Source organism: Pituophis catenifer, unplaced genomic scaffold, assembly GCF_029215685.1.
Source record: "Pituophis catenifer annectens isolate HBS135680 unplaced genomic scaffold, rPitCat1.0.hap2 SCAF_2, whole genome shotgun sequence".
NCBI classification, from domain to species: Eukaryota; Metazoa; Chordata; class Lepidosauria; order Squamata; family Colubridae; genus Pituophis; species Pituophis catenifer.
This window is the reverse complement of record NW_027256882.1, coordinates 25,428,073-25,453,894: the sequence shown is the minus strand read 5'-3', so window position 1 is coordinate 25,453,894 and position 25,822 is coordinate 25,428,073. Positions and strand designations below refer to the sequence as shown.

The following is a 25,822-nucleotide window of genomic DNA, read 5'->3' as shown; positions in this document are numbered from 1 at the left end:
CCATTTCTCCATCATCGGACCTGTTTTGAGGTAAAATTTCTAAAAGGTCCACGAGTTTCAGTTTTGTCACCATTTTGGAACTTGATTTCTTTTTGGTGCCTTTTTTCTCTCAGGATTATTTTTATTATTGCAGGCTGCCTCTTAGTGCTTCCAACTCTCCTTGGCCGCCCAGAGACATGATTTTGAAAAGGAAGCTGTAATAATTGAACTCAGTAAAGACAGTCAATACAAGCCTTAATTTTCCTACCTTAATTTTCCCATCTTTTTCCTCCCTGTGTCTCTGCCAGCCCCCATATCTTCCATCACTTCAGGGTTGAGTTTGCCAACAACCACAACACAGAAGCTTCAAAGAGAGGCTTTGTTTCTTGTCTTTTGACAGCCCTGCCATTTCTGACAGGATTTTTGCTCATTTTTGAGGCCTCCTTCAGACCCTTCAGCAGAGAAGCTGCTCTTGAGGAAAGCGGTTTATGAGTCTCCACAGAGATTTTCCTCATTGTTGGCAAGACCACAGATGGTTCTTAGACATTAAAAAGAGGAAAATCTTTAAACTGCCGCCTCTGGAGACGACACGGCCTTTCTAGGCAGTCAATGTTAGAGGGACACTTTTCTGCTAGTTCAAAGCCCATCATCCGAGTCCCACATGGAACATGATGATGCCCTGCGTGTCCTCTGGCATCGTTCGCAGGATCCTCCAGGGGGCTCCCTCGGAAGCCGTTGGAAGAGCCGGGCAGAGCCCCCTCCCGCTTTCGAAAAAAACTGAGCATGCGCATTCTTCTTTCCCCGTTACAAGTGTTCTCCGTGCCCAACCCCCCCCCCTTTTTTTTTCCCCCAGAAAAGGCTGGGAGCGCATCTGGCTTTTCTACCGTGTCCGATCCGGCTCCTCTTCGCTGTGAGCCTTGGGCTGAGTTTCTACAGAAGTCCAAGAGTTTGCAGGGAAATCTTCCACGGATGGGGATCCGGGTTGTTACTGGAGGCGAGCATCGCAATCTGCAAAACTTCATCAGGTTCCGAGTTATGGGAAAGGGAGATCCCGTGGTCCCATGTTCCCCTGCCCTCCCCCCCAGTCCATGCACGGGCCAGGCAGGGGAGACAGCAAAGCTCCGGACCATCGCGCTGCTCCTTTTGGGGGGATCAGGATCGCAGAAACCAAGGGATCCATTTACCCTCCATTTCATTGGGAAAAATCCTGCAAGGGGGCGCGGGGGGGGGGTGAGAGAGATCGGCTTTGCAAAACAAATTCCTACTTTCAAATCAGTCTTGACTCCTGGACGATTTCCTGCAAATTTCCTGCCTTGTTTTCAGAAGGGGATTCCCCCTCCTCCTCTTTCCTAGGCTGAGAGAAGCGCCCTGCCGAAGTCGCTCCTGCTGGCTTTGCATGCAAGGCTGCAACTCCGTGTGCAAGAAATTGGATATAAGGTGTGCAAGGACTGGAACTCGGTTTCCTGGTTTCCAGCCCTTTCACCACCACTTGGTTCTTCCAGCACATCACAAGATCCTCCACATCATGTTTATTTATTTATTTATTTTATTTATATACCGCCCTTCTCCCGAAGGACTCAGGGCGCTGAACAGCCATAATAAAACCAATGTACAAAATAGAATTTAAGAGCAGATTAAAACAATTAAATCATAGGCCGAATTTAAAACTCTCATTTTAAAACCAATTTTAAAACCCGATTAAAATGTTAATGCATGGCTGGTTTATTCATTGAGATATTAGTTCTGTATGCCCTAGGACAGTGATGGCTAACCTTTTTGCCCTCGCGTGCCAAAAGTGCGGGGAGCATGGGGGGTCACGGGTGCAGATGCCCACATCCATAATTCAATGCGCCCTGCCCTCTCGCGCATGCACACGTGACCCCCCACACACACTTCCCCCTGCTTTTGGCACGCAATGGCACGGTAGGCCCGTTTTCCCCCCCTCCCTAGGCTCCAGAGGTTTCTAGGAGCCTGGGGAGGGCAAAAACAGCCTTCCCCATTCCCCCGGAGGCCTTCCGGAGTCCGAAAACAGCCAGTTTCCCGACTTCCGGAGGGACCGGAAGGCCTGAAAATCAGTTGGCTGGTGTACGCATGCGCGCTTCAGCTGAGCCAGGGCAACACTCACGTGCCCACCAATATGGCTCCGCGTGCCACCTGTGGCACCCATGCCATAGGTTCGCCATCACGGCCCTAGGATGATGAGCCAGGAGTTTGGGCCAGGAGTTTGATGGGGTTCTCATCTCAATTGCTGTTTGTGAATTTAGAGATTTAAGATTTTGATTGTGCTGAAGGAACATAATAATAATAGAATAGGTAGAGTTAGTGGGACATAATATTAGTATCAGTAGAATTAGTTTAACTGCTCTTTCGTTTATATAAAAATAGTTTTGCTTCTGCCAGTAATAGAATTAAGCATCACTTCTGCTTCTTTTTCTGTACTGCCCTGTGACTGCTACATGTCTCAAACAAGAAGCGGGTTGTGTCCCTGGCAGGCCAAATACCTGTGTTGCTATGCACCCAGCCCCCCTGTAGTCAGTCTTCCTAATAATATACCCCCTTTTCTTTCGTTTTCTTTTTCTTCTTTTTTTTTTTTTTGCGGAAGAGGTTAGTCTGTATTCAGATTTGTCATCTCACCATATTGAACAGGCTGTATTTTGCATTTCAGATATATAAATTGGAAATCTTTCCTGGTTCCTCTGCAGTCCAGACTATCTTGTGTTCAAAGAGGGCTGAATAGCCTTTAGGTGTTTGGCCAGACTTCATCTGATTAGTAACACTTGGGAAGATCCATCCATCCATTTTGGAGCTGGATTAGAGACCAGAGAGAAGATGGAGGGACAAAGCACCTCAACATCAGCAGATGCAGATGTTGGAAAAGCCCCTGCATCTACTCAACCTTGGAGCTGGGGGAAGAATGGGGCAAATTCTGGGCAGAAGAGCCAAGAAGAGGAAGTCAACAGTTCAGAGATCCAATATTGTCACTTCAGGAAAGTGCAGTTCCAGGAGGGGAAGAGTCCCCGAGATGTTTGCAGTCAGCTTCACCATCTTTGCCAACAGTGGTTGCAGCCAGAAATACACACAAAGGCTCAGATGCTGGACTTGGTGCTCCTGAAGCAGTTCCTGGCTGTCCTTCCCCCAGAGATGGAGAAATGGGTGCGGGAGTGTGGAGCGGAGACCAGTTCCCAGGCGGTGGCCCTGGCCGAAGGCTTCTTGCTGACCCAGGAGGAGGAAAAGAGGCAAAAAGACTTGCAGGTGTGTGAATGTAGTCTTAGCAGATCTAAAGAGGAGCTCTCTGAACTTGTGAATTCCTTTTTTGCAGAGCTTTCTGGGATTATTAACTCCTATGGCCTGTTGTTCCATTATTCTTCCAGAAATGAACAGTGAGGTCTGCTGGTTTAAAGGTGCATTATGATAATTCATTAATACTCTTTCTTTCTTTCTTTCTCACCTCACTTGTTCTCCAGAAATCCTTGGAAGCTGTGACTGAGTATCCTAAGGGGAGGAAAGATTCATTCAGGTCTTCTCAAGAGCTGCTGTTCAGGGAGACTTTACACAATGAGCAAAGTCAGGACACTATGCCAGGTAAAAAAAGCTCTTTCTGTGTAATGTAACATTTAGCTGATTTTTTTGTTCCTCTTGACTGGAATCTCTCTCTTCATAACAAATCTGCCTCCACCATTTTTCCCTGCCTTACAGAGAGTAGAAAACTGTCCTTGGAAATTTTAGAATCTCCTCCTCTTTGTGGTGGGGCTGAAGGACTGGCTGAACCACTACTTCAGGTAAGGAGGAAAAAAATCGGAAAACGTCCATGATTCTTGAATGGATTTATTTTGTTCTAGAGTTTATTATAATAAATTGTTGTTTCTAAGGAATAAGAATCTAACATCCAGTCATTCAAAACAGATATGCAGCCTGGCCTATCTCTCCCTTCTGAGGGGATCCTTTGTGACCCTTTCTCCACCTCTTCTGCTTCGCCTTCAGATTTCATAGATTGTTGTCAGAATCGGGCTCTTCCTTCTTTCTCCCAGGGTTATTCTCACATACCATTGCAAAAAAATACTGTTTTCTGCCTTTTCAAAAGAATCTTTGGGACAACTGTGACCTGGTGACAGAGAATCTCCATAGACATATACTATTACAAGTTATGTCATTCTGAATTCTGCAGAAGATGCCTATTTTGTTTACTGGATCTCTCTCTATTGGTGTAAGAAAACTGGAAAATTATTCTTGGGATTATCTGTTAAAAGGAAAACTTGTTTCCTTGTTCAGGTTGTTATGTCTTTTGAGGAAGTGGCTGTGCATTTCTCCAAGGAAGAGTGGTCTCAACTGGATGCTGACCAAAAAGCTCTCCACGGAGAAGTCATGCTGGAAAATTCCAAGAATCTGGCTTCTCTGGGTAAGAACCCCTTTCTATGCTTAGAAACATAGAAACGTCATGGGGCGGGGGGCTTAGATGTGATTACTAATAAAACATCACTTATTTTTTATATCCTGCCTTTATTTTTTGTAAATAATAATAAAGGCAGTGGACAAACCCAATATTCCTCCCTCCTGCTGTTTTCCCTACAACAACCTAACGACATGGGTTGAGCTGAGAGAGCCTGGCCCAAAGTCACCCAGCCACCATTCATCCCTAAAGGCTGAACTATACTTACAGTCACTTAGCTTCTAGCCTGGTGCCTTAACTGTTTCCCCAAACTGAATTTATAGAAGAAGGAAATTTATTGAAAGAAATATTGGAAAACTTCCATAGCATTTTACATAAAGGAATTGGTTTTTCTAATGATTTCTGCTCATAGAGTACAATATTTCATGACACAGAAGATTTTAGCGAGAATTTTAGGGACAGACTAACCATTGGGATGATGTCCCAATGAGGACCCGGATTGTGGGGGCAATAAACTGACTCTGCATAAAAAAGAACACCGCTTGGGGGGGCCGAAAGCGAAATGAGTCTTTGGCTGAATTTCAGAAGAAAACGTGTAATTGTTCCCCTTTCTTGCTACATTTCATTTTCATTTTTCTTTTTGAAGGCTTTAATGAGCAAGAGAATAAGACTTACAAGGAGGAATGCCAAGCCATCCATCTGAAAAAGGAAAAGGGGAAATTTGCAGATCAGATGCAACCAAAGAGTGATGAAACAAAGCAATCACAAAGTGGAATTAAAAATGGTTTTCCTCGGGTCAGTTGGCTTCCTAACCGTACAAACATCGATATGGGAGAAATACCATATCAATGCATGGAATCTGGAAAGAGCTTTAATAAATCTGATCATCTCATTTCTCATAAAAAGACACATTCAGAAGAGAAACCATATCAGTGCATGGAGTGTAGAAAGAGCTTTGGAAGGAAATATTCTCTGATTTACCATAAAACTATCCATACAGAGAAGAAGCCACATCAATGTATGAAGTGCAGAAAAACCTTCTGTTATTATGACTCTCTTATAAGACATCAAAGGAGTCACAAAGGGGAAAGACCTTATAAATGCATGGAGTGTGGAAAGACGTTTACTTATAGCATTAATCTTAATTCCCACAAGAGGATCCACACAGGAGAGAAGCCATATCAATGCACGGAGTGTGGAAAGGCTTTTAGGCAAAGTAGTAATCTTACCTCCCATAAGAAAATCCACACAGGAGAGAAACCATATCAATGTAAGGAGTGCGGAAAGAGTTTTACTCATAGCTGTCATCTTAATTCGCACAAGAGGATCCACACAGGAGAGAAGCCATATCAATGCATGGAGTGTGGAAAGACCTTCTGTTATAATCAATCTCTTATAAGCCATGAAAGGAGTCACAAGGGAGAAAGACCTTATAAATGCATGGAGTGTGGAAAGACTTTTACTCGTAGCAGTAGTCTTAATACCCACAAGAAGATCCACACAGGAGAGAAGCCATATCAATGCACGGAGTGTGGAAAGGCTTTTAGGCAGAGTAGTAATCTTGCCTCACATAAGAAGATCCACAGAGGAGAGAAACCATATCAGTGTAAGGAGTGTGGAAAGAGTTTTGCTCATAGCTGTCATCTTAATTCGCACAAGAGGATCCACACAGGAGAGAAGCCATATCAATGCATGGAGTGTGGAAAGACCTTCTGTTATAATCATTCTCTTATAAGACATCAAAGGAATCACAAAGGAGAAAGACCTTATAAATGCATGGAGTGTGGAAAGACCTTCTGTCATAATCAATCTCTTATAAGCCATGAAAGGATTCACAAAGGAGAAAGACCTTATAAATGCATGGAGTGTGGAAAGACCTTTACTCGTAGCAGTAGTCTTAATACCCACAAGAGGATCCACACAGGAGAGAAGCCATATCAATGCACGGAGTGTGGAAAGGCTTTTAGGAACAATAGTAATCTTACCTCCCATAAGAAGAGCCACACAGGAGAGAAACCGTATCAATGCATGGATGGACCTTTAATTGTGGAAAGATCTTTAATTGTACCAGTGATCTTAATTCCCACAAGTGGATTCACATAGAAGAAAAGCCATATCAATGTGTGGAATGTGGAAAGAGCTTTAAGTGTAATTCTGCTCTTACATCCCACAAAGGGAGCCATACAGGAGAAAAACCATATAAATGTAAGGAGTGTGGAAAGAGTTTTACTCATTGCAGTCATCTTAATTCTCACAAGAGGATCCATACAGGAGAGAAGCCATATCAATGCATGGAGTGTGGAAAGACCTTCTGTGATAATCAATCTCTTATAAGACATGAAAGGGGTCACATAGACCTTATAAATGCATGGAGTATGGAAAGGCCTTTACTTGTAGCAGTAATCTTAATACCCACAAGAAGACCCACACAGGAGGGAACTCATATCAATTCATGGAATATCGAAAGACCTTTACTCGTAGCACTACTCTTAATTCCCACAAAAGGACCCACACAGGACAGAACTCATCAATGCATGGAATGTGTTAAGGCCTTTACTCGTAGGACTACTCTTAATTCCCACAAAAGGATCCACACAGGAGAGAAACGATATCAATGTAAGGAGTGTGGAAAGACCTTTACTAGTAGCAGTCGTCTTAACTCCCACAAAAGGAACCACACAGGAGAGAAACCATATCAATGCATGGAGTGTGGAAGGAGCTTTAGTAGTAAATATGCTCTGATTCACCATAAAAGCATCCATACAGAGGAGAAGGCATATCAATGCATAGAGTGCAGCAAAACTTTCTGTTATTATGAATCTCTTATAAAGCATATTACTGTAAGGAGTGTGGAAAGACCTTCTGTTATATTCATTCTCTTATAAGACATCAAAGGAGTCACAAAGGAGAACGACCTTATAAATGCATGGAGTGTGGAAAGAGTTTTACTTATAGCAGTCATCTTTTTTTTTTTTTTATACACAAATAAAATATACAATCCTGCCACCATGGTATAATATGATTACATTGTCCATAAGTATAAAATCATTCCTTTATACATACATATTTGCCACCATATATATATACATCATCATATATCTATTCTATCCCACCTTTTCTGGACCCAATCGTACCATACTTTCCAACTGTTATAAAATTCTGAATCTTTTTTACCATTGATCAATCTAGTTAATCTATCTGATTCCGCACACTCATTAATTTTATATATTATTTTCAAATCTATCGGTAAGTATTGATTTTTCCACTCCTGCGCATACGCTAATCTTGCTGCAGTGATAATGTGAATCAACAAGAACCATATATCTGATTTAATATTCAAAGGTTTTGCCCCCAATAGGAAAATCTCAGGTCTTAGTTCCAAATTAATCTGTGTAATTTCCAAAATCCATTGCCGTATTTTTTTCCAATATTTAACCGCCTGCGGGCAGGTCCACCATTGGTGAAAATAGGTTCCATTGCTGTAACCGCACTTCCAACAGCAGGCAGATGTCCCGGGAAACATTTTAGCTAATCTCGCCGGGGGGGGATGCCACCGGTAGACCATTTTATATATGTTTTCTTTATATGAGGAGGCCATAGTTAATTTCATATTTTTCAACCAAATCTGTTCCCATTGCTGGAAGTCAAGGAGATATCCAAAATTTCGCCCCCATGCTATCATACAATCCTTCACTGCATCCTGTCCTATCTGCAGAGACAATAAATATGCATAACATTTAGATAATATCCCTTTCCCTCCTTCTAATAAGATCTTATCCAATTCTTGTCTTTTACGGTAGATTCCTTCACTATGTAAATCTTTTTTATACCTGGAGTGCACTTGAGAATAAGACCACCAGTCTATCTTATATCCTTGAAGAGTTAATAATTCTCGTGACTTCGGATTACCCTGAACATCCAAGAAGCCTTCATACGTCAAGGTTTTCTCCCCTTTATACAATGTCGGGTAAACCTGAGCTTCCTGCGCCGAAATCCAACATGGAACTATCCAACAGTTCCATGTTGGATATAGCAGTCATCTAAATTCGCACAAGAGGATCCACACAGGAAACCATATCAATGCATGGAGTGTGGAAAGACGTTTACTCGTAGCAGTAGTCTTAATTCCCATATAAGGATCCATGTAGGAGGAAAAACCATATAAATGTGTGCAATGTGGAGAGGGTTTTAAAAATACTTGTGATCTCATTTTCCATGAAAGAATCCATACCGGGGGAGGGGGGCCGATGCCTCCCATGATGAGGTCAGATCCCGCCCATGCAGCCATCCTGGAAACTAAGGAGCTGGCCTGCGTCAATTCAACCCGGCCCATACCATCCTAGTGTGCATGCATACATACAGGGGCCCAGATCGCCACCGCTGTGTGCAGGGCAGCAAAAATAGTATGTGGAAGTATGGTACAAAGAATAGTTGAGATTTTCCAACTTCATGAGATCTTTTTTTTTTGAGAAGTTGGAACATCTGAACTAATTTTTTTACCGTAGTCCCGCAGACTAGGTTAGCTGCCCTGCATGCCGCAGTGGTGAACAGAGCTGGAAAGCAGGTTAGTGAAGGGATGTGCTGCCCTGGGGGAATGTGGGGGTGGGAGGGCTTGGCATGGATAGCCTGGTTTAACGGCCCTCAGGTAAGATCGGGCTGGGTGGGTGGGCAGCTCTGCAATCCCTGCCTTGCTTTGTCCCCCACCCCCCCCTGCTTTTCTTCGTTCTTTGCCACTTCTCCTTCCTTGCTGTTGTATCAGAGCAGGATGTTGAGCAACGCACTGGTGCAGCCACAAAGAGAGGCGGTGGGGAGGTGAGAATGAAGCAAGACGGGTGCAGAGCTGCCCCCCACAGCCCACACTTGCTTACCTGAGCGCCCCGCTGGCCAGGCACTGAAGCGCCACTGCTGCTGTAGCAAGAAAGAGAGCAAGAGAACAATCTGATCTAATTTCTGTTTGTGTGTGTGTATGAAAGAGAGAGAGCGCGATCTGTGCCTCAACTAGGGCACTCAAGCTGGCGAGTGCTACCACAGCGAGACAGAGAGCAAGAGGGCAATCTGATCCAACCTGTGTGCGTGAGAGAGAGAGAGAGAGAGAGAGAGCAATCTGATCCAACGTCTTGGGTGGCCCGGCTGAAGCATGGTTCACACGCAGCCGCCAGCCCTAGTATAACTCTGAGGTTGGATTTGATCCCTCTCCCCCCACCTCTCCCTATCCCTACAGGAGAGCCCTTTTAAGGATTATGTATATAGAAAAGCAACTAACTTACCTCTGTTCTTAAACGCAAAAGCTGTTGCACATAAAAAACAGAGGGGCTCTTATCAACTATCAGAGCCATCATTTTGACAGTTTGCTGTACTGTTGTCTGTGGATGCCCCCACGAAATACAAGCATGGGATCAACTGAGCCTGGTTTGTTCTCAGTCTTTTAAGTGGCCACAAACTACTAGCAAAAGTGGCATTGATCAGAAGTCGAGGCATCAAGAAATATTTCCCCTTTTGCATTTGAGCATCCAAGAAGGAACAGGAAAGACAAAGGAAGAGAAGGAACGGGGAAGAGAGCAAGAGGAAAAAGGGGAAGGATAAAGAAAGAAAAGATAATGAAGAGGGAAGGAAAAAGAAAAAAGGGAAGAAAGACAGAAGGAAGGAAGGAGATTATAATGAGACAGTGAGAGTCTGAGATAAATCCTGCCTTAGCTCTTGGCTACCAGCAGCCCTGCTGCCTTTCGCCATCCCCTTGTTCCCTCCTCCAGACCTCTCCTGGTGTTCTCCAATCCTATTGCTGAGGATGCTTTGGTTACAAAGCCAGGTCTCCTTGCAAGGAGAGGGAGTGGGCCTCCCTCTGACTCACACACTTTGCCCTCAAACACACACCATGAGCAACCTGGTCAAGGAGAATGAGCACAACAGCTGGCCACGCCTACTCCCCCCCCAAAAAAAGTCAACCATAACCCTGATGCAGCCCCCAATGAAATCGAGTTTGACACCCTTGCCATAGAAGGATCCACACTCGGGAGAAACCATATCAATAAAGGAAATGTGGGAAGAGGTTCAATAGAAATACAGATTTAGGCCTGCAATTGAGCCCAAAATTCCGATAGCTAAGTGAAACACTTGTTAAGTGAGTTGTGCTCCATTTCACAACTTTTTTTCTCACATTTGTTAAGTGAATCATTGCAGTTAAATTAGTAACACGATTGTGAGGTGAATCTGATTTTTTCATTGATGTTGCTGTCAGGTTACAATCACTAAATGAACTGTTGTAAATTATAGTTGACTAAAATCCCATACAAATACCATTTGAATAATAAACTAACTTGCCTTTTTTGTGCAATAACTTGCCTTTTTTGTGCAAACCAGAACAAGATCAATCCCTCATTTCAGAATGATAAATTCCTCTCACAAAAGAAACCAGAATGAGAAAGTGAAATCCGTGTTCAAAGACACTTTTTGAAGCATTAGGGCCATGGTGGTACATTGGTTAGAATGCAGTGTTGCAAGCTTTTTCTGCTGACTGCCAGGAGTTTGATTCTGACCGGCACAAGGTTGATTGAGCCTTCCATTCATCTGAGACCAGTAAAACGGGGAAATATGTTGATTCTGTAAACCGTTTATGGAGTGTTGTAAAGCACTATGAAGCAGTATATAAGTTTAAGTGCTATATATTGCTATTTTGTCTTTCTATGAGATGATAAGGAAATATCTAAATTCAATTTAAATTGGGATTAGTTGAAATTAATTGGATTTTAATTGGAATGGAATAAAATTAATTTTGGATATAAATAAAATTAAATATCGTTGGTATGGTTGTCAATGAGACATTTTTAAATTCTTTTTAATTAAAATTAAAGTCAGGAAAACTTTTGGAAGGATTTGGAGGGGGGGAGGAATACTTTAGGTTTTCAGAGACTCGAGCTACTTTGAAGCTGTTTATTCAAATACTGCTCAATTATGGTTCTGGATCAAACTGGTGAAAGGGCACCAATTTTGGTTTTGTAGTCATTGTGTCAATGTTTTCCATTATTATTGGCATCCTTCAGTGTCAAGAGACTGGTATCGTCCTCTGGAAAGAGGTCCTAAAACAGCATCTAGTGTGACTAAAAAGGCCAATTCCAGATTGGCAATCCCCTCCACACTGTCCCCTGCCCAGCCCCAAGATTTCGCTGGTTCCAGGACTGCCTCTTTGCCTCAACCTGTTTTGGCTAACTATCGTCCAGTCTCCAACCTTCGCTTTATTGCGAAGGTTGTTGAGAGTGTGGTGGCGCGACAGCTTCCCCAGTACCTGGATGAAGCTGTCTATTTGGATCCGCTCCAGTCCGGCTTCAGACCTGGGTACAGCACAGAAACGGCATTGGTCGCGTTGGTGGATGATCTCTGGAGGGCTCGGGATAGGGGTTACTCCTCTATCCTGGTCCTGTTAGACCTCTCAGCGGTTTTTGATACCATCGACCATGGTATCATGTTGCGCCGGCTGGAGGGATTGGGAGTGGGGGGCACCGTTTTGTGGTGGTTCTCCTCCTATCTCTCCGACCGGTCGCAATCCGCGTTGACGGGGGCAGCGGTCGACCCCGAGGCGCCTTGTTTGTGGGGTGCCACAAGGGTCGGTCCTCTCGCCCCTCCTGTTCAACATTTATGTGAAGCCGCTGGGTGAGATCATCCGTGGTTTTGGGGTGGAGTTCCATCAGTACGCTGATGATACTCAGCTGTACATCTCCACCCCAGACCATCCCAACGATGCCTTGGAAGTGATGTCCCAGTGCCTGGAGGCTGTGCGGGTCTGGATGGGGAGAAACAGGCTTCGACTCAACCCTTCCAAGACCGAGTGGCTGTGGCTGCCGGCGTCCCGGTATAGCCAGCTGACACCATCGCTGGTTATTGGGGGCGAATCATTGGCCCCCACGGAAAGGGCCCGCAACTTGGGCGTCCTCCTGGACGCACGGCTGTCTTTAGAAGGGCATATGACGGCCGTGGCCAGGGGGGCTTTTTATCAGGTTCGCCTGATATGCCAGTTGCGCCCCTTTCTGGATCGGGACTCCCTACGCACAGTCACTCAAGCACTCGTCACCTCTCGTCTGGACTATTGTAACGCTCTCTACATGGGGCTCCCCTTGGGGTACACCCGGAGGCTCCAACTGGTGCAGAATGCGGCCGCGCGGGGGATTATGGGAGCGACTGGGCGCTCCCATGTGACTCCTCCTGCGCGAGCTGCATTGGCTTCCAGTGGACTTCTGGGTGCGCTTCAAGGTGTTGGTGATCACCTTTAAAGTGCTCCATGGCTTAGGGCCAGGGTACTTACGGGACCGCCTTCTGCCACCAATAGCCTCCCACCGGCCAGTTCGCTCCCACAGAGAGGGCCTCCTCAGGGTGCCGTCAGCTAGACAATGCCGGCTGGCGACCCCCAGGAGGAGAGCCTTCTCTGTGGTGGCACCTACCCTTTGGAACAATCTACCCCCAGAGATACGAATGATCTCCGACCTCCGGACCTTTCGTCGGGCCCTAAAAACTCATCTCTTTCAGTTAGCCGGTCTCTCTTGATTTTATGATTTTATGGTTGGTTTTAAATTTTGATATGGATTTTAAATTGATAAATTTTAAACTATGGGCCAAATTTAATTATTTTAAATCTATTTTTTAATCGCACTTATGTATAAATGTTTTTTATTTTGGCTGTTCACCGCCCTGAGTCCGAAAGGAGAAGGGCGGTATAGAAATTCGAATAATAAATAAATAAATAAATAAACCTGCTGAACAAGTGTCTCTTCGAATTGGAGAAGGCCATGCTGCATCTTTAGCCTCCAAGATGAACGATCAGTGGTCTAGGTTTCCCAGTTGTTAATGTCCATTCCCAAGGCCTTTAGTCCCTCTTGCAGATACCCTTATATCGCAGCTGTGGTCTCCCTCTGAGGTGCTTTCCCTGTACTGATTCTTCATACAGGAGATCTTTCGGAATCCAACCATCAGCCATTCTCCCGACATGCCCCAGCCAGCATAGACGTTGCTGTTTCAATACTGTATACCATACTAGAAATATACATGTATATTTGTATGCTAGAAATATGTATATACATGTATATTTCTATATACATAACGTGCTGGCATGTATACGTGCTGGCAAGTATACATGCCAGCACGTTCCAAGACTGCACTATTTGGAATTTTGTCCTGCCAGGTAATCAAGCCCACAAGAGCATCAGGAGGAAGCAGACTTAACGACATTTGCTGTTGTGGCTCATGAGCGGCCTGTGCAGCTAGTAGCTGATTCCAACAGCGAGGAGGCTGGTGTGGTACTGCGCCAGCAGCCTGTGCAGCTGGCACTCGAGTCAGACAATGAGGAGGCTGGAGAAGATGTGGTGCCAGACACGGGGATTTAGCCAGAGCCTTCAGAATCTCCAGAAGCTCCCTTAAGTGAAGAGGACGAAGAGCAGGAGCCTCTTCTCGATGCACGGGCGCACAGAGCTGCCAAAAGGCAGGAGTGGCTCTTCAGGAGAAGGTCTCGAGAGTAAGGCTTGGGGCTAATTGGCCACTCCCTTAGCCTATTTAAGGTGGAACGCCGACTGAAGTAATTTGCAGGGAACAGCTTCGTTCACATACCTTCGTGTCTTGTCTTGCTTATCTTACCAACTTCCTGCAAATTGCTTCTGGGCATTCTGCCAACCACAGTAAGCTTTCAGTATTATTCTTTGAATTCTTGGCGGCTGTTAAGGCAGTTAATTAACAGCCGTTGTTGTAAAAAACTGGTTTATTTAGTAAACTAAGGTTTGAACGGACTTTCTGTGTGCTGCGTTCTTTGGGGTCCGTAGCTGGGGCAGAACATTTGCAAGGATTCTTTCAAAGCTTGTAAGTCCTCCTCTTCCAAACATGTGTCTGCCAGGGGAGGGTTCTAAAATTTTTTACTACCGGTTCTGTGGGTGTGGCTTATTCTGTGGGTGTGGCTTGGTAATGTGACTGGGTGGGCGTGGCCAACTTTTTTTTTTCCTTTTACTTTTAAAAGCATTTTTTTTACAACCTTAAGAGGTTGCAGAAAAAAATGCTTTTAAAAGCTTCTGACGATCAGGCTAATCTGCTGGGATCGCCAGAGGCTTTTAAAGAGATTTTTTTTCCTACAACCTCTTCAAAAAATCCCTTTAAAAGCCTCTGAGGATCCAAGCTGAGTTGCTTAATCAGCAGAAGCTTGAAGAGGTTGCAGAAAAAAAATGCTCTTAGAAGCTTCTGGCAATCAGGCAAATCTGCTGGGATCGGCAGAGGCTTTTTTTCTTTTAAAAGCCTCTGCCGATCCCAGCAGATTTGCCTGATCATCAGAAGCTTCTAAGAGCATTTTTTTTCTGCAACCTCTTCAAGCTTCTGCCGATCAGGAAACTCATCTTGGATTGTCAGAGCCATTTAAAAGAAAAAAGCCTCTGCCAATTAGGCAACTCAGCTTGGATCATCAGAGGCTTTTAAACTGATTTTTGGAAGAGGTTGTAGGGAAAAATAATCCCTTTAAAAGCCTTTTTTTGTTTTGTAAAACTCTTTAATAAAAAAAAAGAAGCTTTTAAAAGCATTTTTTCTACAACCTCTGAAGAGGTTGCAGAAAAAATACTTTCAGAAGCCTCTGACAATCCCAGCTGAGCCACACGATCATCAGAAAAAATACTTTTAAAAGTAAAAAAAACCAAAGCCACTGATGAGGTGAGCAGGGTAAGTGAGCGGCGACTGGGCAGGGGACTGGTTCTGGGGCGTGGCCAGCCAATCTTATTACCGGTTCTCTGAACTACTACATTTTTTTTACTACCGGTTCTTGCGAACCGGGAGCAACCCACCACTGGTGTCTACCACATAAAGACTAGGGGTGTCTGAGGGCCACGCTGGACTATATATTCTATTGTAGAAAACTGGGGCATAAGTTCTGCTAGCTGATTCACTTCAGATATGCCTGCATATGTTGAAGAAAACTGGTTCCTCTGAAAGCAGAAGTTACAAGCCCAAAGCTTGGCTCTGTAATCAACTTGACAGAGTGGATTGAGAACAGTTTTGCAGGTTGGTCTACTGCATAAAACAGGCTCATACTGGACAGACGGTAAATCGAACCATTCTTTCAAAGGTGTTAGAAGACAAGCCAATGGAACAACCATTCTGGTGGCCTCCAATCTGCTGGAAGGCCAAACATTCCAACTGAAGTGAACGTCATCACGCTCTTCATTTTGCTGGATAAATTCTAGGTAAGTCGCCATAGAATTGTATTTCTCTCGACAGCTCACAAGACACGGACTCCCCGCTTCAGCGCTTCCTCTTCTCCCTTCGCCTCAAAGACAGCAGTTCCCTCTTCACTGCCTGGACCTGCTTCCACGGCTAAGTCATGCCTACGTCGCTAAGGCGTGGGCTTAGCCATGGGCTCAAAAATGGGCTCAAAAGAACCAGGCTTTTGGCAAGAGAGAGGTGTTAATTCTAATCTTTTAAAATCGCTTCTTAGCTCTACTTCCATGTTTTTTTTCTTTCATTAATGTAAATCTCTTTGTACTTGCAATGTCACCTTCAAATCCACTTCAAACTATGGGAGTCTTCAGTTCATTTGGCTAGAAGAAAATTTGAATGTTGTTTAGCCTTTCATTATTTTTCAACTTCCTACTCATATTTCCTGAGCTGTCTTCCCTACTGAAAAACCGAAATGAAACCATTTTTCTTTTTTGCCTCATGGAATTTGAGCTTTATTCGTACTTATCAAGATTTGCCTTCCTCCATTTTGTAATTCCACCTTTCCTCCAGTTACCTATGAAACACTAATCTCCCATTCATCTCTCCATCATGGCGCCTTGTTTTGAGGTAAAATTGCTAAAACTTCCATGAGTTTGAGTTTTGTCTCCATTTTGGAACTTGTTTCCTTTTGATGCCCCTTTTTCATCCCATGGGATGAGGTGAGGCAAGGCAGCTACAGCCGATTTTGGCGCCACTCAGTTTCCTACACCACCCCCGCCACGCTGGTCTAGTCTCCTGGGGGTTCGCCTTCCACCTTCTCCACCGCACCATGAACTGGGATTAACCATCCCCCAATCTAGTCCAATGCCCATCATCCGAGTCCCACATGGAAATGATGATGCCCTCCATGTCCTCTGGGATCACTCGCAGGATCCTCCAGGGGGCTCCCTCGATAGCCGTTGGAAAAGCCGAGCACCGCCCCCACCCCCTCCCGCTTTCGAAAAAAACTGAGCATGCGCATTGTTCTTACCCCGTCACAAGTGTTCTCCGGGCCCTCCCCCCCCCTTTTTTTTCACTCCCAGAAAAGGCTGGGATCGCATCTGGCTTTTCTACCGTGTCCGATCCGGCTCCCCTTCGCTGTGAACCTTGGCTGAGTTTCTCCAGAAGTCCAAGAGTTTGCAGGGAAATCTTCCACGGATGGAGATCCAGATGTTGTTACTGGAGGCGTGCATCACAACCTGCAAAACTTCATCAGGTTCGGAGTTATGGGAAAGGGAGATCCCGTGGTCCCATGTTCCCCTCCCCCACCCCCACCCCACAGTCCATGCACGGGCCAGGCAGGAGAGACAGCAAAACTGCGGCTGCTCCTTTTGGGGGGATCGCAGATAGGAAAAATCCAGTCTTGACTCCTGGACAATTTCCTGCAAATTTCCTGCCTTGTTTTCCGAAGGGGATTCCCCCTCCTCCTCTTTCCTAGGCTGAGAGAAGCGCCCTGCCGAAGTCGCTCCTGCTGGCTTTGTATGCAAGGCTGCAACTCCGTGTGCAAGAAATTGGATATAAGGTGTGCAAGGACTGGAACTCGGTTTCCTGGTTTCCAGCCCTTTCACCACCAACTGGTTCTTCCAGCACATCACAAGATCCTCCACATCATGTTAATACATTGAGATATTCGTTCTGTATGCCTAGGACGATGGTTTCTTCATTCTGCCTTCTGGAGTTTGGGCCAGGAGTTTGATGCGGTTCTCATCTCAATTGCTGTTTGTAAACTTAAAGAGATTTAAGATTTCGATTGTGCTGAAGGGACATAATAATAATAGAATAGGTAGAATTAGTGGGACATATTAATAGTATCAGTAGAATTAGTTTTACTGCCCTTTCGCTTCATAAATATTGTTTTGCTTCTGCCAGTAATAGAATTAAGCATCACTTCTGCTTCTTTTTCTGCACCATCCTGTGCCTGGTGCTTGTCTCAAACAAGAAGTGGGGAGGGTCACTGGCGGGGTTCAGACATCGGGCAAATACCTAACCCCCAGCCCCCCTGTAGTCAATCTTCCTAATAAGATACCCCCTCCTTACAGATATTGCTGGATTTCTTTTTCTTCTTTTTTTGGGAGGAAGTGGAAGAGGTTGCTCAGTATTCAGATTTGTTACCTCACCATATTGAACAGGCTGTGTTTTCCATTTCAGATATATAAGTTGGAAATCTTTCCTGGTTCGTCTGCAGTCCAGACTATCTTGTGTTCAAAGAGGGCTGAATAGCCTTTAGGTGTTTGGCCAGACTTCATCTGATTAGTAACAGTTGGGGAGATCCATCCATCCATTTTGGAGCTGGATTAGAAATTAGAGAAAATGGAGGGACAAAGCCCAGCAGATACAGGTATTGGAAAAGGCCCTGCAGCTACTCAGCCTTGGAGCTGTGGGAAGAATGGGGCAAATTCTGGGCAGAAGAGCCAAGAAGAGGAAGCCAACAGTTCAGAGATCCAATATTGTCACTTTAGAAAAGTGCAGTTCCAGGAGGGGAAGAGTCCCCGAGATGTTTGCAGTCAGCTTCACCGTCTTTGCCATCAGTGGTTGCAGCCAGAAATACACACAAAGGCTCAGATGCTGGACTTGGTGCTCCTGAAGCAGTTCCTGGCTGTCCTTCCCCCAGAGATGAAGAAATGGGTGCGGGAGTGTGGAGCAGAGACCACTTCACAGGCGGTGGCCCTGGCCGAAGGCTTCTTGCTCAACCAGGAGGAGGAAAAGAGGCAAAAAGAATTGCAGGTGTGAGAATGTAGTCTTAGCAGCTCTAAAGAGATTCTTAATTTGTGAATTCCTTTTTTGCAATGTTTTCTGGGATTATTAACTCATATGGCCTGTTGTTCCATTTTTCTTCCAGAAAATGTGTTTGGAGCAATTTTTCCATTCTGTTTCGAATTTCGGCGATGGATAGTGGGATCTGCTGGTTTAAAGGTGCAGTATGATAATTCATTAATACTCTTTCTTTGTTTCTCACCTCACTTCATCTCCAGAAATCCTTGGAAGCTAAGACTGGGTTTTCCAAGGGGAGGAAAGATTCATTCAGATCTTCTCAAGAGCTTTTGTTCAAAGAGACCTTACACAAAGATCAAAGTCAGGACACTGTGCCAGGTAAGAAAAGCTCTTTCTGTGTAATGTAACATTTAGCTGATTCTTTTGCTCCTCTTGATTGGAATCACTCTCTTTATAACAAATCTGCTTCCACCATTTTTCTCTATCTTACAGAGAGTAGAAAACTGTCCTTGGAAATTTTAGAATCTCCTCCTCTTTGTGGTGGGGCTGAAGGACTGGCTGAACCACTACTTCAGGTAAGGAGGAAAAAGATCAGAAAATGTCCATGAAACCTGGATGGATTTCATTTTGTTTTAGAATTTATTATAATAAATTGCTGTTTCTAAGCAATATGCAGCCTGGCCTATTTCTCCCTTCTGAGGGGATCCTTTGTGAGATGCTTTCTCCACCTCTCCTGCTTTGCCAGATTGTTGTCAGCATCGGGGCTCTTCCTTCTGTCTACCAGGGTTATTCTCACATACCATTACAAAAAAAATATTCTTTTCTGCCTTTTCAAAAGAATCTTTGGGACAACCGTGATCTGGTGACTGAGAATCTCCATAGACATATATTATTACAAGTGATCTCATTCTGAATTCTGCAGAATATGCCTATTTGTTCACTGAATCTCTCTTGATTAGTGGAAGTAAACTGGCAAATTATTCTTATGATTATCTGTTAAAAGAAAATCTTTTCTCCTTGTTCAGGATGTTGTATCTTTTGAGGAAGTGGCTGTGCATTTCTCCAAGGATGAGTGGTCTCAACTGGATGCTGACCAAAAGGCTCTCCATGGAGAAGTCATGCTGGAGAATTCCAGGAATCTCTTTTCTCTGGGTAAGAATCCCTATCTGTGCTGAGCAACATAGAGAAGTTATGGGGTGGGGGCTTAAATATTATTTCTGATAAAAAAAGCACTTATTTATTTATATCTAAATAAGCAGACATACCCTGTGACGTGGGTTGAGCTAAGGGAAACTGGCCCAAACTCACCCAGCCAGCATTCATCTCTTATGCGCACCTACCCTCTGGAATCAGCTCCCCTTGGAGGTTTGGGTGGCCTCTGACCTTCGCTCTTTCCGCCATGACCTTAAAACATGGTTGTTTCGCCAGGCTGGCCTGGACTGAAGGGGTTTAAATGGGAATTTTAGATTCTTTTATCGTTTGAATTTTAATCTGGACTTGTTGCTTTATTGCTGTGAGCCACCCTGAGTCCTCGTGGAGAAAGGGCGGCATATAAGTCTGAATAATAATAATAATAATAATAATAATAATAATAATAATAATAATAATAATAATAATAATAATAATAGTAACCTGAACAGTTGAACAGGCTAGCATTAGTTCATTTATGCTGAACAGTTTCTAGCCTGGTGCCTTAACCATTTGACCAAACTGAATTTATAGAAGAAGGAAATTTATTGAAAGAAAAATTGGAAAAATGCATAGCTTTCCTTTTTAACATAAAGGAATTGGTTTTTTTTAATGCTTTCTGCTCATAAAATACAATATTTCATGCCACAGAAGATATTAGCGAGAATCTGAGGGACAGACTACATATAGGGATGATGTTATCTCTTGAGCATGATTCTACCTACCAGGGTTCGGTATTCATACCTGCACTTGGTCACTGGCTGCTATAACCAAGACTGGATGTGTCTTGCATTCATTGTGATGTGATCCAATCCTGTTTGATGAGGATCAGTAGGAATACATTTGGAAATGGGTCCTTGCTAAAACCTTAGTTTGGAATCTTCGTGTTTGCCAACAAAGAATCCAAAATACATTAATGATTCTTTGGCTAAATTTCAGAAGGAAAGGTTTGGTTGTAATTGTTCCCCTTTCTTGCTACAATTCATTTTCATTTTTCTTTTTCAAGGATTTAATGGGCAGGAGAATAAGACTTGCAAGGAGGAATGCCAAGCCATCCATCAGAAAAGGGAAAAGGGGAAATTTGCAGATCAGATGCAACCAAAGAGTGATGAAACAAAGCAATCACAAAGTGGAATTAAAAAAGGCTTTCCTCAGGTCAATTGGCTTCCTAACCGTACAAACATTGATACGGGAGAAATACCATATCAATGCATGGAATCTGGAAAGAGCTTTAATAAATCCGATCATCTCATTTCTCATAAAAACATACATTCAGAAGAGAAACCATATACCTGCAGAGAGTGTGGAAAGTCCTTCCGTACGAATGACTCTCTTAGAACTCATAAAATGATTCACAAAGGAGAACTTTACAAATGCATGGAGTGTGGAAAGAACTTTACTCGTAAGAGTAATCTTAATTCCCATAAGAGGATCCACACAGAAGGGAAACCATATCAATGCATGGAGTGTGGAAAGAGCTTTAGTAGGAAATACGCTCTGATTCACCATAAAACTATCCATACAGAGAAGAAGCCATATCAATGCATGGAGTGCAGAAAAACCTTCTGTTATTATGAATCTCTTGTAAGACATCAAAGGAATCACAAAGGAGAAAGACCTTATAAATGCATGGAGTGTGGGAAAAGCTTTACTTCTAGCAGTAGTCTTAATTCCCACAATTTGATCCACACAGGGGAAAAGCCATATCAATGCATGGAGTGTGGAAGGAGCTTTACTTGTAACAGTCAACTTATTTCCCACAAGAAGATCCACACTGGAGAGAAGCCATATCAATGTATGGAATGCAGAAAAACCTTCTGTTACAATCATTCTCTTATAAGACATCAAAGAAGTCACAAAGGAGAAAGACCTTATAAATGCACGGAGTGTGGGAAAAGCTTTACTTGTAGCAGTAGTCTTAATTCCCACAAGAAGATCCATGCAGGAGAGAAGCCATATCAATGCACTGAGTGTGGAAAGACCTTTATTCGTAACAGTTATCTTGAGTCCCACAAGAAGATCCATACAGGAGAGAAGCCACATGAATGCATGGAGTGCAAAAAAACCTTCTGTTATTATGAATCTCTTATAAGACATCAAAAAATCCACTCAGGAGTGAAACCATATCACTGTAAGGAGTGCGGAATGAGCTTTACTCATAGCAGCCATCTTAATTCTCACAAAAGGATCCACACAGAAGAGAAGCCATATAAATGTGTGGAATGTGGAATGGGTTTTAAGTGGAATTCTAGTCTTACCTCCCACAAAAAGATCCACACAGGAGAGAAACCACATCAATGTAAGGAGTGTGGAAAGAGTTTTGCTCGTAGGAGTCATCTTAATTCTCACAAGAGGATCCACACAGGTGAGAAGCCATATCAGTGCATGGAGTGTGAAAAGACTTTTCATTGTAGCAGTAATCTGAATTCCCGTATAAGGGTCCATGCAGGAGAAAAACCATATAAATGTGTGCAATGTGGAGAGGGCTTTAAAAATATGTGTGATCTCACTTTCCATGAAAGAATCCATACCGTGGAGAGGGGGGAAACTGGAAACTGTAAGGAGCTGGCCCGTGTCACTTCAGCCCGGCCCATGCCACCCTCGTGTGCATGCATGTGCACAGGGGCCCAGATCACCACCGCCGTCTGCAGGGCAACAAAAGTAGTCTGTGGAACTACATTAAAAAGAACAGTTGAGATCTTCCAACTTCGTGGGATTTATTTATTTATTTTGTGAGAAGTTGGAACATCTGAATTAATTTTTTTACTGTAGTCCCACAGACTAGGTTAGATCCCCTGTATGTTGCAGTGGTGAACAGAGCTGGAAAGCATGTTAGTGAAGGGATGTGGCTGTCCTGGGGGGATGTGAGGGATGAGGGTTTGGCATGGGTGGCCTGGTTGAAGGGCTCTCAGGTAAGGTGGGGCGGGGTGGGTGGGGCAGCTCCGCAATCCCTGCCTTGCTTCATCCTCCCACCCACGCCTTTCTTTGTTCTTCGCCATTTCTTCTTGCTTGCTGCCGTAACAGAGCTGGACATTGAGCAGCGCACTGGTAGGGCGGCCACAAAAAGAGGTGGTGGGGAGGTGTAGGGTGAAGTAAGACCCCCATAGCCCACACTGGCTTACCTGAGCACCCCGCCAGCCAGGCACTGAAACGGCGCCACTGCCACTGTAGCAAGATAGAGAGCAAGAAAACAATCCGATCCAACCTCTGTGTGTGTGTGTGTGTGTGTGTGTGTGTGTGTGTGTGTGTGTGTGTGTGTGTGTGTGTGTGTGTTTTCATAGGCTTTTAGAGACTCAGGCTAGTTTAAAGCTATTTATTTAAATATTGGTCAGTTATGGTTCTGGATCAAACTGGTGAAAGGGCACCAGTTTTGCTTTGTAGCCATTATGTCAATTTTTTCCATTATAGAAGACTGAAAAAAATGGGCTCAAAAGAACCAGGCTCTGGGCAAGAGAGAGGGGTTAATTCTATTCTTTTTAAATTGCTTCTTAGCTCTACTTCCCTGTTTTTTTCTTTCATTAATGAAGATAAATCTCTTTGTTGTTCTTGCAGTGTCACATTCAAATCCACAGTAATCTCTTCAAACCATGGGAGTCTTCAGTTCGTTTGGCTAGAAGAAAATTTGAATGTTGTTTAGTCCGGATGAGTTACATTCTTTCAACTTCCTATTCATAATTCCTGAGCTGTCTTCCCTACTGAAAAACTGAAACGAAGCTATTTTTCTTTTTTGCCTCATGGAATTTGATCTTTATGTGTATTTCTCAAGATTTGCTTTCCTGCATTATGTAATTCCACCTTTCCTCCAGTCACCTATGAGACACCATTCTCCCATTCATCTTTCCATCATGGCACCTTGTTTTGAGGTAAAATTTCTAAAACTTCTTCTCATTTTTGCTGCCAGCACTTGCTGTTTTGAACTTCTGTTAGCTGCCCAGTGGCATGAATTTGAAAAGGCAGCTGAAATAATGGAAATAAAACATCAATACAAATCTTAGTTTTCCTAAATCAAGGGTGTCAAACTGTATTTCATTGAGGGCCGGATCAGCATTGTGGTTGTCCTGGGGTGGGTGGGTAACGTCCTGGGGTGGTTGACAGGGCTGGGGCGTGCCCAGCATGACATCACTCGTGGGTGGTGCCTGTGGGGTTGGGCAAGGAATCCAGGAGTCTCTGGTGGGTGAGGCAGGGAGCAGGAGTCTCGTCCCACGGGATGAGGTGAATCAGGGTAGCTACAGCAAGTATGCCTTCAGCTGCTTTGGTGCCACTTAGTTTCCCACCCCACCGCCGCCAGGCTGGTCTGGTCTGGTCTGGTGGGGGGATTACCTTCTGCAGAGACCAGTTATTAACCATCCCCCAAGCCGCGCCACCAGCCCTGAAGCACACAGCCACCAGCCATAGTATAACTCTCCGAGGTTGGATACAATCTCTGTTCCTCTCCCCTCCCGCTCATACACATATACACACACACAGGTTTGATCAGATCATTCTGTCGCTCTCTCACCCCACCTTAGCAACAGCACCAGCCATGCTCTCCACAGCAGCTGGCACTGCTTCATCCTCCATCCCCCCATCACCTCACTTTGTTCATCTTCATTCTTCGTCACTTCTCCTTACTCACCACCGTAATGGAGCAGGAGGATGACGCACTGGTGCGGCAACCACAAAGCAAGGCGATTGGTGAGTGGAAGACAAAACCAGGCGGTGGGGGTGGTGGAAAACGAAGCAAGGCTGTGAGTTTGAAGCTTCCTCAAGCACCAGCTTACCTGAGGGCCCTACAGCCAGGCCATTAACGTCCTTACAACTGCCTAGCCTTGTGGTGGTGGCTCCACAAACCCCATCCAAGACCCTGCTTGGCCACCAGCTTGCTTCTCATTGCTCACTGCTACAATGGATCAAGAGGCTGAGCAACAAACGTGGGATTCGGGATGAGGCTGTTGGAGCTGCCGGAAGACAAGGCAGTTGTCAGGATGTTGATGGCCTGGTTGCGGGGTGCTCAGGTAAGCTGGTGCAGGGCATGGGGGGCAACCCCCGCCTTCCTCCACCACACACTGCCTCATTGTGGCCAACGCACTAGTAGTGCATTGCTCAGCCTCCTGCTCTGTTACATTGGCAATCAGGACTTATTTAGTGGCGATATGGGCGGCAAAATGCTCACATTTTTCTGCACTTATTGCATCCGCTGATTCACGGCCAGGCGCCCTATTTAGGGTGACTCGCTCCCTCCTTAATGTAGGGGGAGTGGAGGAGCCCTTGCAGGGTAGAGCTGCAAGGCGCCCTATTTAGGGTGACTCGCTCCCTCCTTAATGTAGGGGGAGTGGAGGAGCCCTTGCAGGGTAGAGCTGAGGAGTTTGTACAGTTTCTGTCGGATAAAGTCGCTCAGATTCGGATGGACCTGGACTCTGATTGGGCAAATCCAACCGAGTTGACGGGGGCAGGTCTTAGTCCCATTGTGTGGGATGAGTTTGAGCCTGTGACTCCTGAGGAAGTGGACAAGGCTGTAGGAGCGATGAGTTCCTCCACTTGTTTGTTGGACCCGTGCCCCTCCTTGCTGGTTTTGGCCAGTAGGGAGGTGACACGAGGCTGGCTCCAGGCTTTAGTTAACACGTCCTTGAGGGAAGGGGCCTTTCTGCAACCATTAAAGGAAGCGGTTGTAAGGCCCCTCCTCAAGAAGCCTTCCCTGGATCCAGCAGAATTAAAGAACTTTCGTCCAGCCTCCAACCTACCCTTTGTGGGAAAGGTTGTAGAGAAAGTGGTGGCACTTCAGCTCCTGCGGTCATTGGAGGAAACGAATTATCTAGACCAGTGGCTCTCAACCTTCCTAATGCTGCGACCCTTTAATACAGTTCCTCATGTTGTGGTGACCCCCAACAATAAAATTATTCCTAAAACAATTGAAAATATGTGTTTTCTGATGGTCTTAGGCAACCCCTGTGAAAGGATCATTCGACTCCCATAGGGGTCCCGACCCACAGGTTGAGAACCACTGATCTAGCTGGCTTCAGGCCTGGCTACAGCACGGAAATTGCCTTGGTCTCACTGATGGATGATCTCTGGTGAGCCCAAGATGGGGTCATTCCTCCATCTTGGTGCTACTTGACCTCTCAGCGGCTTTCGATACCATTGACCATGGTATCCTTCTGGGGCGACTAAGGGAGCTGGGAGTGGGAGGCACCGTGTTATGGTGGTTCTCCTCCTATCTCTCTGGTCGGCCGCAGTCGGTGTTGGTAGGAGGACAGATGTCAACCCCTAGGCCCCTCGTTTGCAGGGTGCCTCAGGGCTTGTTCCTCTCTCCCCTCCTACTGGAGGGGATGAGATCATCCGACGACACGGGGTGAGATATCAGCAATACGT

General features: G+C 44.8%; 1 protein-coding gene across 3 annotated transcripts in view; it reads left to right on the top strand.

Annotated features, from left to right (window-relative positions):
• The first annotated feature begins 2,609 nt into the window (after nucleotides 1-2,609).
• Nucleotides 2,610-25,822, top strand: part of LOC139311895 (zinc finger protein 721-like) — a 33,915-nt gene continuing 10,702 nt past the window's right edge. Inside the window, exons 1-10 of one of the 3 annotated variants that reach the window (XM_070936416.1) lie at nucleotides 2,729-3,231; nucleotides 3,444-3,561; nucleotides 3,676-3,758; nucleotides 4,249-4,375; nucleotides 8,651-8,679; nucleotides 17,882-18,298; nucleotides 18,547-18,664; nucleotides 18,779-18,861; nucleotides 19,312-19,438; nucleotides 20,481-22,006. In XM_070936416.1, coding sequence (XP_070792517.1) covers nucleotides 2,809-3,231; nucleotides 3,444-3,561; nucleotides 3,676-3,758; nucleotides 4,249-4,375; nucleotides 8,651-8,679; nucleotides 17,882-18,298; nucleotides 18,547-18,664; nucleotides 18,779-18,861; nucleotides 19,312-19,438; nucleotides 20,481-22,006 — 3,051 coding nt within the window. In that variant the 5' untranslated portion in view covers nucleotides 2,729-2,808. Of the gene's footprint in view, nucleotides 3,232-3,443; nucleotides 3,562-3,675; nucleotides 3,759-4,248; nucleotides 4,376-5,012; nucleotides 6,550-8,650; nucleotides 8,680-16,739; nucleotides 16,791-17,722; nucleotides 18,299-18,546; nucleotides 18,665-18,778; nucleotides 18,862-19,311; nucleotides 19,439-20,480; nucleotides 22,007-23,026; nucleotides 23,469-25,822 lie in introns of those variants that run through there. The other 2 variants (XM_070936415.1, XM_070936414.1) reach the window with 2 other exon arrangements.